A 14,785-nucleotide genomic window follows, 5' to 3' on the forward strand; every position below is an offset into this window, starting at 1 on the left:
TTAATGGCAGCTGTTCTGCGTATGTAGGGACTTTCTCCTCCAGGTACGAGCCGTGCGACCCGCACATGTAAATAGTCCTGTATGTAAACGATACAAAAAAATCAACCTGCCATCCAGAATGTGTAATATTACTAATAAATAAATATTTCATGTGAAGTTTTTATGCGTGCAGCTTTAAGAGTATTCTGTGCATGCGCCGTTGCCCCTCTCTGCCATGCCCACGGCGTTTATAATAAATATGATATAATATATGTGATATGTATGTCACAGATTATGAGTTCAGATACTTGTGGGAATCTGGGAATGAAAGGAGAATGCACGAAAATGTTCAATTCTGTTGGTTTCTAAGAAAAAAGTTGGTCGGGCTGAGATTGTTAAAAGGCTCCTGTGATCGGCGAATCTCGTCCCGTTCTCAATAGAAGAGAGCTGGGCTATCTTTCCTGCCCTTCCAAAAGCTGAATATTATTACCGACATCACAGCAGCTCCTGGAAACGGCCATGTCACGAACGCACTCTACTCCAAGTGTGCGCGTGACTTGGTTCTGGTGGTAAAAGGGTTAAAATTCACTATCTGTCTGCCCTAGACCGGAAATAGTGATAAAAATACAAATATCCAACCTTAATACCACCTGCAATTAACTATAATGATATAACAAATATCAAAATAACGCTGCTGCCACCACCAAGACAATTTATAAATGGGGCGCCTTGGTCCCCCAAGCGAATTAGACTAAAAACCCACACAGTATATTTTAACACAATAATTATGTGACTTTAGATTACTAATAAACTGGTCTAATCAGGTAACGTGAGTCTTTACCAGACAAAGGCAGAACTTAATAAAGGAATATTTATTATGAACAAAAAAATCACAGTGCATACAAAAAAAATGATAAACAGATTATTTACACCAACAGATAAAATAAAAAGGAGAAAATTACAGAAAACCTAACTACTCACATGAATGGTAAAGTAACAGTTTTTCTGTCCGTAGGGCTCCGACTTACTCAAAATTAGATCTTGGCCCCTAGTAAGCACACTGACCAATCTTCTTTCATTAACTTTATACTCTTTCCCAATTCATCTCGAGTTTCCAAGCCGGCCCAGAGGTGGTATAAGCGGAGGGGAAGAGGTACCATAAGTGACCTCCCCCTCGTGTGGTGGAAACATATCAGTCCTAATAAATAACTTATTTTCATTTTACCGTCCCTCCTGTGCTTGCCACAGCCATAATTCATGCATTTATGAATTTCCAGGGACCAAAGTAGGGGGGCCAATTATAAAACGGTACATATACACTATATATATTTATATACATATACATACACACGTTAGACGTGCATTTTTAACTACATGATATGCACTTATCTGTTTGAAGTAAAGAGAGTGATTGAAATATGATTTAAAAATAACAGCTAAAGTGACAGTTATTTCTCATTCTTTAATATTAGCCCCTGCTGACAATATATATAAATATTAGACCCTGCTTCCGATATATATTAATATTAACCCCTGCTTTGGATATATATTAATATTAGCCCCTGCTGCAGATACATACTTATATTATACCCTGCTGCCGATATACATAAAAATTATACCCTGCTGCCAACATATATTAATATTAGCCCCTACTGCTGATATATATTATTAGTCCCTACAGCCAATATTTATTGACAATAGGCCCTGCAGCCAATATATATTAATATTAGCCCCTGCCGATATATATAAATATTAGACCCTGCTGCCAATATGAATATAAATACTAGACCCTGCTGCCAATAAATATTAATATTAGCCCCTGCTGCCAATATATATATATATATATATATATAACTATTAGCCCCTGCTTCTGATATATATTAATATTAGCTCCTGCTGCTGATATATATTAATATTAGACCCTGCTGCCGGTATATATTATTAGTCCAGGCTTCCGATATATATTAATATTAGACCCTGCTGCCAATATATTTGCCACACTGACTGCAGATCAGGGGAAGACAGTGAGAGTCAGTGCAGCCTTCCCTCCTGACTGCACCGTGACATTGAGAAGTCATCTCCCCTGTAATCATCTCCAGAGTCCCTTTGTCCCCTCATTCACTAAACCATACCGCTCTTTTACTTACACCCTGTAGTTCAGGTATAGATCAAATAAACAACACATGGAAACAACAGCACATGCAACTGAATAAGACAAAAAAAAAACTGTATTTGCAGGTATACATAAATAATGTATGGAAACATAGCGTAGCAGATATAGATCAACTGTCACCTCCACTATTTATTTAAAATATTTTTTTTGCTGGCCTTCATTCTTCCACTGTAACACCGCTGCTCTTCTCCCTCGTGCTCTTCTCCCCGTCAGGCAGTGACAAGCAACTGTTCCGTAAGAGCCCGCCCCCTTCAAAGGGGCGGGACGAAGAGCATCAGTCAGTGATGGGCATGCCGGCTGCAATTGGAGCTTAGTGTGCCGGCACACCGGTAAATGTCCCGGTTTCCCGGCGGTGGGCCGGGTCAATGGTATAGCGTTTCAATTGGGGGGGCACAGCATAATGTAGGGGGGGGCATGGCCCCCTCTGGCGACGCCACTGCACACTTGCTACTTATGACTAAACATCATAGACTTCACAATTCCTTCCAAACTGGTTAAGTGGTGCCGCCATGTTTGTACTCTTTTTGTAGGGTGCGCTTTCCCCGTTCTAGGTATGCACACAAGGAGGTATGATAATGAATATATGAGTTATTATTGATATGTGTTGGATATGACCTGGATATGAAATGGTTTTCCTGACTGATAGTGGTCACTTAGCATATCAAAGAATCCGGTATCTATGAGGGGATACAGGCATATGGTCGTCTACATTTGAACCTAGACAAAGCGGCAGCTCCACTGTAGGATTTCACACCTTGTAGAAGGCCCTGGTTGGAGTCCGAGCTTCAAAGGACAAATTTATCTTACAAGACCTTTTGGCACCACATGCCTGTACAATCAAATTAACCCCTCTCATACTGAAATTGGCCATACCATCTCTCCCAGGTAGCAAGTCCATGTATGCACTACACAAGTTGGTGTGACAGGCCATTTTGGGGTTAATCCTTCATACTGACCCTGTGAAATGAACGGGTAAACTGGTGAAGATGGTTTACTCACCCATATTGAATATGCAGGATGCAGGGCCAAGTTCATTCTTCCTACTGGGACAATTGCCTTGGTGGGTGGGCTGGCATCGATCACGGTCACTAATAAACCCACTGTTTGGTCGATATGCCCCTGCAAAACAATGTGAAGCAGAGAGCGTCATTAACATAACGGTAAGCTGCTTCCAAATAAAACATCTCCCTGTAATATCTTTACCAGGGTGTCCGTCTGGGGCCATACCAGTGACAGGAGAAGGGCAGGGTCTGGATTTTAAACACAATAAATCAATACAAGCTGGGACTGCGCCTGCTTTACAACACCTAAGGTGGGAATTTCGGTGGCCCTTTTTTAAATGGGGGGGCGATGCAGATGGCCCTTTTCGTTGCCAACCACAGTCTTGCCGCTAGAGTTAACTCCTTCATCGCTGGCAACAGGTAGTTTCATATGCCTCTAGAGTGTTTGATCAGGGCCCTCTTCGCCTATTGTTTCTATAAGTGTAACTGTTATGTATGTCTCGTGTCTTGGTTACCCATTGTACAGCGCTGCGGAATATGATGGCGCTATATAAAACAATAAATAATGCGCTTAGGCAAAGTTAGGCGATACAAGGCTAGATGATGGAGAACTTGGTTGGATTTTGGTGCATCTGACGCAGGGACCCTGCGATACCCTCATACCCAGCAAACACTCTACGCGCCTAGAAAACAGGAACATCAGGGGAGGAAAAAGGGATTTTGCTTCCACAGAGATGACTGTCCCTCTTAAAGTGGGACACTGGGGAGCTATAGTTTAATGATGTAACTTATGCCTGATTTGTAAATACAGTTTGCTTTTCATGTATGTTATGAAAGGTACTGAGAAACATTTACTATAATTAACCCCGTATATGCTGAAACCGTCAATAGTTAATGAAGTGTAGCATTCATTCATTGCCTACAGAAGTAACTTCAAGGGCCACAACGTGTTCTTCACCCACGTCATATTCAAAGGGCTTTATGATGACGTTGGAATATAAATATTACACAGGTATAAATGAGCTTCACAACTTTTCAATGGCCCAGGTGGCGGCGTTCCCGGGGAGTTCGGCGCGCTCGAAACGTCCCTACCAAGATGGCGGCAAGTCAGACGTTCTGCTAGTCAGCCGCGCTGCCACAACCAAGAGGGCGCATTGCACAGGACGTTTTACGCGTAAAGTCCCATCATGCATAGCTGACAGAGCCACGTCTTGTTTAAGAAGAGGGACCAGGAGGTCGAGTGGGCGAGTTTAATGCGCCCTCCCGTGCGATGAGCGGCCGCCAGACAGCGACGGGACCCAAACTAGTACGTTACAATAAGTAAGAAGCGTATCACTCCGCCTGCTGCGCAAACTTTAATAAAAAGTAGTAGTAGGAACTGGACTGAAGAGCTAGCAATCTGAGCAGAAAAGTGCTCTGTTGTGTCACGAAGCATTCATAGAGCGGAATCACGGGTGCAGTGTGGCCATACTATGTGTGGCAAATAAACTTCCCACATCATACATTCATAAAATAGAATTAAGTCAACATTCCGTTCCAGCCCAGTGAGCTGATTGGATAATAGAGAAAGATTAATGAGTGCCTGCTGTTATGTATCATTTTATTATGTATGTACATAAATGATGTCATTACACAGCGAATGATGACATGATGAATGATACAGCCCGGTTAGGTTAGTTGTGTAACTCATAGAGTGGCACGGCTCTGTTAGATCATTCACGGCTGTCACGTTATGTTTTTATTGATACAGTAGCCGCATGGGATTCCTGCCGATCCTCCCGCCAGCCGTCAGATCTGGGATGCCGTAGGAGGTTGGCGTGATTTGGTGATGGGGTTCCACTACTGTGCCGTCTTATGGAAGATTCTTCTCACCGTGGGACTGGTCGCCTTCTACTACAGCTTCTCTATCGGGATCACTTTCTACAACAAATGGCTTCTCAAGGTGTGAGCAGCGGCTGGAATTTCCTCCGGCGGTGCCGTGTAGGGTGGCAGCTGGCGCTGTGAGCGGGGCAGATAATGAATCGTTACGCGCCTTTCGTTAGCCCAGCACCAGTTACAATGTTGGGCAGATTAGAGGACAGGTAGGGTGGTGGGATCACTGGGACTAAGTGGCAGGAGATTTTATTTAAGATGTCAGGTCAACAGCCAAAGAGATTGCAGAAAAATGAGGTTGTGACCCCAACCCCCCCCCCCCCCATTAATTATAAAGGTGATGTTTTGAAAGAAAAAACAGTGGCTATTACTAGCATCAAGAGAAATATGTTTAAAAAAAAATATATTGTTTTTTGTAATGTTTTGATGTTTGGATAATATAATGTTTCACTAGACAAACACCTTGACAACTTATCAAACGGTTTGTCAGAATCTAAACTTGGCTAATGATATCTGTAGAGGAAGGGACTTCATTAGCATTGCCATAAAGCATCAGCTCGATGTGGTGATTGAGCCAGGACGGACAAAAATGGCGCCTTCCAGGTCTGCAGATAAAGGAAGTTTATTGGGACAAAATTAGATTGTCAGCACCAACCTACATTACTACATACAGTGCTGTACTTTATGTTGAAGGATACTTTTTTTTTTTTTTTTTTTTTAATGGCAGACTTCATGGATTTGGTGTAAGTCTGATAAATGTAAAAAAATAGCATATGGATTTTAACCTGACACATAGGAAAAATGTATGCTGCAGTGCTGCAACTTAAGCCTAGGGAGCGGCCCATTACAATAATGGCCCACCTTGGACTGTATAGAAAGCCCGTTAAAAATGCACAGTCCAGCCAATAACCCACTTTTGGTGTAAATATTGTCTTTTATCTCTAGATAAAACTACTCTTTGGCTCGTTGTCTTTAAACCAGAGTAGGCCAAGGGAAGCCCCCTTTCCTCTCACCAGTCCAGTGCTAACCAATGTCAGCAGGTTCCCTCCTGCTCTGGGTCTTGTGAGAAGATGTGCAGGGCCACCATTGCGATAGGCCAGGTACTGGTACCAGGCGCGGCCTACCTGTTCTCTAACCAGAGATAAGAGGGAGCCCACTTGGCTGCCGGGAAGCACCCAGCGGTGTCACATGATGTGCATTACTTGACCCCGCAGTAGTAGTAGATACACTGGTGCTTCTTCAGGCCCAACATGCCGAGTCTGAGCGCTGGGATATGGCGTCATTTCCTGGCGCTGAGACGTAGTGCGTGAGGACCTTGAGGGAGCTGCCTGCCTCCTCCTGAGCCAACAAATGTAGGTGTGTGTGTGTTTAAATAAGTATGTTAGTGTGTGTGTGTGTGAGCATACTTACACTAACATGCACACACAGTAAAATACATACAAACTAACATATATAATTACACACAGATACATTAACATTTTTCACACACATGCATACTAGCATACACTACAGTGACATACTTACACAAATACAATAACATACTGTGATCCTGCACCCACACAGGGTACCAAACAGCACGGTCCTCTAGGGTATAAACACCACATCTTAGTTAGGTAATCAACCACCATTTATTTGTAGTCCACGTATGCAGATATTTACAGGATTACATAGTACCCAAATTCCCTACAAACAAAAGCCTAGCTTGTTTGAGCACTTACTAACGTATAACTCCCTCACTACTCAGGGTCTAGAACTAAACAAAACATAATCCCACCAACCTTTTTGATGGTCTCTTTTGTACATAGCAAGCCCTGCTGCTTCCAAACAAACTCTCTTTCTCCCTCTGTCCAACAGGTCAGGCTTTATTGCAGTCAGTGCAGCTAATTACTTGCAGCTGACCAGTGCATTGGAGTCAGCCTAAACTCCTGGCCTGGATCCTGTGTCACTCCAGGTGTATGTAAACTGCAGGTTGGAGCACCAGCCAGCCCTATATGTCATACAAAACCCTGCAAAATCGAGGGGGAATGTATACCCCTTCCACAACAACACCCCGCACCTTGTTACAATACTTACATACACACAGTAACATACTTACATACATACAGTATCATACTTACAGTAACATACCCACACACAGTAACATACTTACATACATACAGTAACATCCATACAGTAACATACTTACCCACACACAGTAACATACATACATACAGTAACATACTTACATACAGTAACATACTTACCCACACACAGTAACATACTGACATACATACAGTAACATACTTACCCACACACAGTAACATACTTACATACATACAGTAACATACATACATACAGTAACATACTTACCCACACACAGATTAACATATACACATACAGTAACATACTTGCACACATATACTAACATACCTCTACACACTTTTGGCTGTAACTCTGATCGTTGTTTCCCGTTTAGAGATTCCATCTCCCTCTGTTCATGACTCTCGTCCATCTCCTGATGATCTTCCTGTTGTCGGCACTCAGCAGGGAACTGATGGCGTGTTACAGCGGCCACGCAAGGGTCACCCTGACATGGTCCGACTACCTCAAAAAAGTGGCCCCCACAGGTATTTCGTGTCCATGCCATTTCTGTTGGGTTACTGTTTTGGATAAATGTGTTAACAGCGAACTTAATTGAGAAAAGCTTTAGGAGAACAATACCCTATTCGATTACCCGAATCCCTTTGTTTACATGTCATATGCCAATATACACATTGGTAACCCTGGAGAATAGCATTAGAGGAAAGATCATATAACATATATATTGAAAGAATATACCCAGTGTACATCAGTATAATTAACATGCTAGACAAGGAAACATGCCACCAGCCACGTGGAATTAGATGCCAGCCTTCTTCAGATTACAGTCTTCCGGAGTGAAACATCTCTGCAGGGCTCTAAACTCTTGCCCCCTTTATTTTGATGGCACCTTAGCCTGTCTTGGCAATGCATGGCAGGAATGGACCAGGGGTACAAATCGGTCACTTTTAGTGGCCACACGCTACGGTCTTCCATTGCCTGGCTAGGTTCTTGCAGATCGTGTCCAGCAGATGACCGCACAGACGGATTTAAGAATGTAGGGTAACCAAAGGCACAGAGGACACCAGACCCGATACATTGACGCATCTCGGGGATTCTGGTTCCAGCCAATAGGGGAGAATGTGTTCAGAGCCGTTGAATTCAAGTTCTGCGTCCCGGTGGACCCCACATTGCCAGCTGGCAGAAATCTGGAATAAGCTGCCGGGGAAATCAGTGTTTGGTTTAAAGAAGTACTGCTTTCCTAGAAAGATAAATTTGACGTGACCGTCCCTGTTTGACCCATCATGGTTTTGAGCTATAATTTCTAGAGTGAATTTCACATAACTTCACAAAATTACAGGTTCCGGCATCATTATTTTTAAGTGTTGCAAATGAGCGACTTGGTGGCTGTCTGACATGCATACCGGTTCTTATAATATGCTGTGAGGACAACAAGCCAATGCCGACCTTTAGGAGAACCAAGCTGGAGTTTATAATGACTATAACTCTGCTTTTAGAGATTTCATTCCTTAAATAAACCTTTTTTTATGGTTTACATAAAAGTTCTACATTTCAGAGGCCCTCAATACGTCTTATTACAAAATGAGCTTAGGTTGCTTTCCAAAAGTAGACATTGACGAGGTAGAGGCATAGAATTAATTCCCATGGAAGCCTTTGTATTCTATGAGTTATCTAGAGACCTTCTTGTTTTCAGCATAAGCCTGTATAACAGTTGAACTATTGCTTTGTCGATGTATTGCTTGATGACTCCCAGGCAAGGTTATTAATAGGAGATTAATAAATGCTGGGATGGAGTAAGATTGTTTGGGGGGTTATGGGGTAAAATGATAGCCCCACAGCATCTGCTTATATTGTGTGTTTTTCAGCTTTGGCCACAGCCCTGGACATTGGACTTTCCAACTGGAGCTTCTTGTACATCACTGTGTCTCTGTGAGTAGAGCGAGAGGGCAACTGGGGCCAGTAGGCTTACTTCTGAGTTCTTTTGCTGGAACTTTATCATGGACAGCGTCCGACCAATACCAAAATGCATCTTCACGTCTTTTGTTCCAGGTACACCATGACAAAGTCTTCAGCTGTCCTCTTCATCCTGTTCTTCTCCCTGTTGTTTAAGCTGGAGGAACCGGTGAGTTGTAAAAGCAAGAAAGGTAGTATAGCAAGTTTAAACCACATGCGAGGCGAGATGTCGCTTTAAATCATATGAAAAGTTAACGGGGGATTCATCAACTACGATTTATTCGCTTCTTTCTACTTTGTGACCTACAATCTGCCTCTAGGCAACACAACTGCACTTTTTAATCAAGTTCTAATGTATTCGCTGTATTCAGGCCGCCTGGATTTCATGAAATATTCACTGCGGATTAATGAGTTTATATAGTTATATGAGCTTTAATTAAGATAAACACACATAAGATGTCACTTACCGTGGACGTGATGGCTGGACATAGGCCCAGTGTGACCGTTCCTTTAAATATAAGCTATTCCTAATGCAGAATTGCACAAATGATTTGAATACAATGTTGTACGCAATCATTGCCATTGTGTTCAGTCTCTGCTTTCAGCATAAGGGCTGATGTAGGTTGCGGCGCAAGATATATCCGCCTTTCCAGTAAATGTTTCTAATTTTTCCCCGCAGATATATTCTACTTCCTTGTTTACCGCTGTCCTGAAATGTACTTACTCTGATTAAAAGTCTATTATCCACCCCTAATGCAAATAGCACACGTTTCTCCTCATTCAAGGATTAATTAATATATTTGCTGACCCCCGCATAAATTGGGGCTTTATGTGAAACAGTTTAATGATTTGTATATGAACAATAGACTTTATTTAGAAAGTAGAATAATGTTGTCTAATTTTACCCAAATGTACACAAATATACCTAATTATTACATTATGGGTTGCTTTGCCAATGCTTCCTTGTTCCATATCCAGAGGAGGTAAGGGGAAGATCATATTGTCGGTGACAGGCCTGGACGTATTCTTGAAGCAGATAGCCGTTGCGTCTATAATTTTAGAGCGAGCTCATAATGTTTCTTCCTGTTTCATATCAGTAGAATCTATACCTTGGCTCTTATTTTGGCTTCCTGAAATAGATTATGGCCACCTGACCATGCGTGGTTCTTTTGTGTTGCATGACCTGTTGTCGCCACCGAGCCACTACCTCCTGCCGTCAGTCGTACTGGGATCGCATTCTGTGTATAGGTCATTCGGAAAATTCTGGTTGAGCTCCCCCCTGACATTTGCCAAGCTCTTTGACCCAGGAGTGTTTTATTTTTAAATGTTGTCCTCCACCCCAGGGAATCAGAGAATTACTTGGAATTATTTCAAAACCAATGACGCCTAAACATGTAGATTTGATGACTTTAAGTTTCCTTCATGCTAGGCTGATATGGCGATCTCGTATCAATCTAATAGACCTGAGCAAGTTCACAGTTTTAGATTCTTATTGTACCTTTTATTATACTGTAAAGCACTAAGTATATATTGGTGGCTAATAATTACAACTATTCATACTAGTGTGACAACATACCAGACAATACCCAACAACAATAAGGCTCCTATTTACATTGTCGCTAGTATGATTGCTACATTTCCTCAAACTAGCCGAGGCTTTTTTCCACTATTTTAGGACTATGTTCATAGCTCCTGCTAAGATGATACAGTTTGTAAACTTCCCTTAGTATGCATCTCATTTGTTTGTGGTATAGAGATGTTATTTTTATGTATTAATTAGCTGTACACGTTGTACTTATTTGAAGATGACACGGCTGAGTTCCCCATGTTGCTTGGTCTTCCACAGAGACCAGGACTAATCCTAGTGGTCCTGCTGATATCAGGAGGACTCTTCATGTTCACGTTCAAGTCAACACAGTTTGACACCAGGGGCTTCTTACTAGTTCTAGCTGCTTCTTGCCTTGGTGGTGTCAGATGGACCCTCACCCAGATCATCATGCAGAAGGCAGAGCTTGGTGAGTATGCCAAAGAATACTTCTTACGACAGAAGATATGAAGCTTTTCAGCAGACACAGGGTGACAAAGCTGGGAGAGATGATGTTTGTAGAAATATGCTCAGCTGCGTCCACACCAACCAGCCTTTTTTTGATCCATCGTCTAGGTTTGCAGAACCCAATAGATACGATGTACCACTTGCAGCCGGTCATGTTCCTCAGCCTTTTCCCTCTATTCGTTGGCATTGAAGGTAAAAACCCTAATAAGTAAGTTGTTTTGTTGGGGGTTATTTCAAATGTGTCCTTGGCTTGGTTGTAGTTGCGGCTGAGCTGTTTTATGGATCAATAATCAAGTCATGGTAGATGGTGTTGAATGTGAGGCCAGTAATGGATCTTCTTGGCAACTAAGCTATAATCAGATGTAGCCACTGTTCAACATATCAACAGCTCAGTTGTCATTGATCACAAACATTAGAAACGTCTGAGATGTGATCCGGTGTCCCACCAGGTCTTCATGTGTCGACATCAGAGCAGCTGTTTCGTTACCACGATGTTAATCGACTGCTGGTTCTTCTGAGTGCTCTCTGTGCCGGGGGATTGCTTGCATTTGGACTGGGATACTCAGAGTTCCTATTAGTGTCCAGGACATCAAGTCTTACTCTTTCCATCGCGGGCATATTTAAGGTAATATATTCAACTACCAACTTCCCAGAAGGTACTTTTACGTGGAAATATACATTCTGCTGGAATTCCTTGTTGAAAGTGAATTTAATAAAGTAACATTTTTTATTAGTAAACTCTGCTGGGATCCTGTGGTGACTATTCCATTAAACACTACCACCTGTTTATAAAGTTAAGTAAATATCAGGTGTACATATCTTCCGGGGTTGGGGAGGAATTGTCTTATTCATTATGCACGTTGTGAGCTGGGATCATGTAACCACACAGTCTTAAGGTTTGAAATACCACATAAGGCTGAAGTATTTTTAGAATTGTAGTCCTTTTTATTAAAAGGTCTGTAAACAAACATAAATAAAACAAACAAAAAGAAAAGCCTTGCTCTCTGAGCACTTACTGACAAACAAAAAACTAACTATCGTTGGACGGCTTACCCGCTACCAACAAAAACATTTAGCACAGACCTTTTTCGTTTAGGAACCGTTCAGCAGATTTGTTTAGGAGAAAATGCAGTCTCACTCACTGCTTGTATGTTTCTCACCTGACTAACTTACAGGGCTCCTTTTTGTAGCAGCCCCCTGCTGCTCATTTGTAACAGGTGAGTAAATCTCTGAACCAGAACTCCTGGACTGGCTGCATCACCTGCTGCAAGTAAACTGTGGAGTGGAGCACTGGCCCTCCCTTCTCTCCAAATGCTCCACCCCAGGGACCCAAACATAACTACAACATTACCATTACTTTGCTGGTAACAAAACATTCTCCCTGGGGTTATCGAATACATTGCACTGCAGTATTTTGTGGGAAATGTACCTGTTATCCACCACAATGCCCTGTTCCCTGTCACAACGTATACAAACAATTAAAAAAAATCTTCACTTTTCTATATGTACAGGAGCTCTGTATTTTGCTGTTGGCGACACAGTTACTGGGCGATGAGATGAGTCTTCTGAATTGGTTGGGGTTTGCAGTCTGCGTTTTGGGTATTGGTCTTCATATCGCTCTAAAGACAAGTCATGCCAGAGGTAATATATATCTATATAAATATATAGCAAACATTTTAGCAAGTGTGCGCATATGGGCAGGGGCTCAAACCCATAACACAGTAATGGTGGTTGAAAATACCCATCAATTTCTTTTGCATTCCTCATTCATGCAAAATAAGGCAAAACTAAAAAAGATGTGGAAATTCGTATTGTTGCAGTACTGGACAGCTCGTGTAGGACTCATTGGTATGCTTTTTATACCCAGCGTATGTAGCATCTACCAAGAGGTCTTTTGTTCTCTTTTTGTTGCTCTATATTTGGAAGTAAACTTTTATGTGCTCCATACAAAATATAAATAAATAAATAAATACAAAAGTTCTTTCCAGCTTTATTTCAAAGAAAGAAAAAAATATTATTCCAGGATGCAAATGGAATCTTCCCCTAATGTTCATTTTAAGATAAGTCAGATAAATCATTTGTGGTAAGGGTATTCCATGATGTTTGTTCCTTACTGTAAATGTAAAGTTTTTCAAACCATCAGTCCTTGCAGTAACACAGAATACCTTCCACCTAAAGAAAGGTTATTATATATATATATATATATATATATATATATATATATATATACACACACCACATTTGCTCTATTATAAGACAAGGGTTTTTCAGAGCAAATGCCCTGAAAAATAACCATCGTCTTATATTCAAGGTCGTCTTATAATCAGACCTCACATAGAGGTCTGACTACAAGACTAAGTAAGATCCAGATCCTCCGCAGTGCTGCAGGGGACCTGGATCCTTCTCTCTGGCAACTGGTGGAGGTCTGTGCGATGCGAGACAACCTCCGCTGCTGCCGGAGCTTCTGTGATGGAGCTCTGGCGTCACATGATCTTCCAGTGCTCATTCATAGAAGCATCGCACAGACCTCCACTGGCTGCCCCCACTACACACCAAGGAATCTGAAGCACGGGGGACAGGTCTAGGGAAGCATCGGTAAGTCGGGGGAGGGTAAGAGTGGCATATGGGGTGGCATATAGAGGTGTATAAGGCATATCTGGGGGCAGATGTCCGTAACAGGTTGGCAAAGGAAATAAAAACAAAAAAATTAATTTTTCTCAATCATAGTTTTTATTACATATGAATTAATATTTACTGGTAAAACTTTTTTCCTAGAGGATAGTCTTATACTCAGGCCTTTTCTTTTTTTCCTAAATTAATATTCAAATTTTGGGGGGTCCTTTTATAATCAGTATGTATAATATGTATGTGTGGGTATATATAGTATGTGTATATATAAATATATATAACTATAGAACATGATAAAGTTTCTGACTTCTTGCCATGAGTTGGTATTTTTCAGCCTATTTATTTTGTTCCTTGGCTTCCTCCAGCAGTAGACAACCACAAGCCACATCGAGTTGGGCTAAGCACAGATACGGAGCTGCTGTTGATGGGACGTGATGATGAAGAAGAGGAAGAGACGCGACTGTTGTAGTAGAAAGTAAAAGAATGGTGTGGGATTCAGGCATGGACCTCACTTTGGGGAAGAATCTCTGAAATCCTGAGAGGGTAAAATACGAGCAAGTTAAAGAGTGTGAGATCTCTCTCCACCATGAAACGGGAGGATTAAAGAGGCAGGTACAGGTCTCCCCTTAAGGAAAATTTGCCTCACTACTTGAACTGCGTGTTGAACCTGCTAAGTTTCGCACAGCACCAAACATCTGCCGCTCTGTATCATGGACACTCGCCCACTCGGTTCTAGAGCCAGAAGACAGATATTGCCTTGTCCCTGATTAAAGGTATAGACTTACATCCCCTTTAACCTTGTTGGCCAGGGGTCCAATAATGAATGCAATATTTCCCAGAGGAAGAGTCTGGTCCCTACTGTGAATGTCGACACTGAACTTGTGAGAGATTTACAAATGGATTCATAAATGTACTACACAAACTACTGGCTTGCAGCTTGTGTTAAAAAACGTGCCGACTCTCACCTTTTGGGTTAGTAATTAACAATCTGACATTTTGTGCTTCACATGTGTTTTAAATTTCTAAGGTGGCTGTGAATGGTTAGAA

The 14,785-nt window shown here is 41.8% G+C and overlaps 1 protein-coding gene across 1 annotated transcript; it reads left to right on the forward strand.

The window, feature by feature from the left end:
* Nucleotides 1-4,981: 4,981 nt before the first annotated feature.
* On the forward strand, nucleotides 4,982-14,207 carry LOC149275969 (solute carrier family 35 member H1-like). Its single transcript, XM_089504064.1, has 9 exons — nucleotides 4,982-5,095; nucleotides 7,481-7,631; nucleotides 8,970-9,033; nucleotides 9,154-9,226; nucleotides 10,904-11,072; nucleotides 11,219-11,302; nucleotides 11,560-11,735; nucleotides 12,622-12,751; nucleotides 14,104-14,207. Exons 1-9 carry the CDS (start codon nucleotides 4,982-4,984, stop codon nucleotides 14,205-14,207), a joined length of 1,065 nt encoding a protein of 354 aa, XP_089360190.1.
* The last annotated feature ends 578 nt before the right edge of the window (nucleotides 14,208-14,785 follow it).

This window comes from Sceloporus occidentalis, unplaced genomic scaffold, assembly GCF_023333645.1.
Source record: "Sceloporus occidentalis isolate IW3139 unplaced genomic scaffold, rSceOcc1.0.p SCAF_253, whole genome shotgun sequence".
NCBI lineage: Eukaryota > Metazoa > Chordata > Lepidosauria > Squamata > Phrynosomatidae > Sceloporus > Sceloporus occidentalis.

What these genes read in the sequence shown, in the direction of transcription:
- LOC149275969 (XM_089504064.1), top strand. Translation starts at nt 4,982, where the DNA reads ATGGGGTTCCACTACTGTGCCGTCTTATGGAAGATTCTTCTCACCGTG. An exon ending in ACAACAAATGGCTTCTCAAG is followed by an intron (nt 5,096 to 7,480) that starts GTGTGAGCAGCG and finishes TTTCCCGTTTAG; the next exon opens with AGATTCCATCTCCCTCTGTT. An exon ending in AAAGACAAGTCATGCCAGAG is followed by an intron (nt 12,752 to 14,103) that starts GTAATATATATC and finishes GGCTTCCTCCAG; the next exon opens with CAGTAGACAACCACAAGCCA.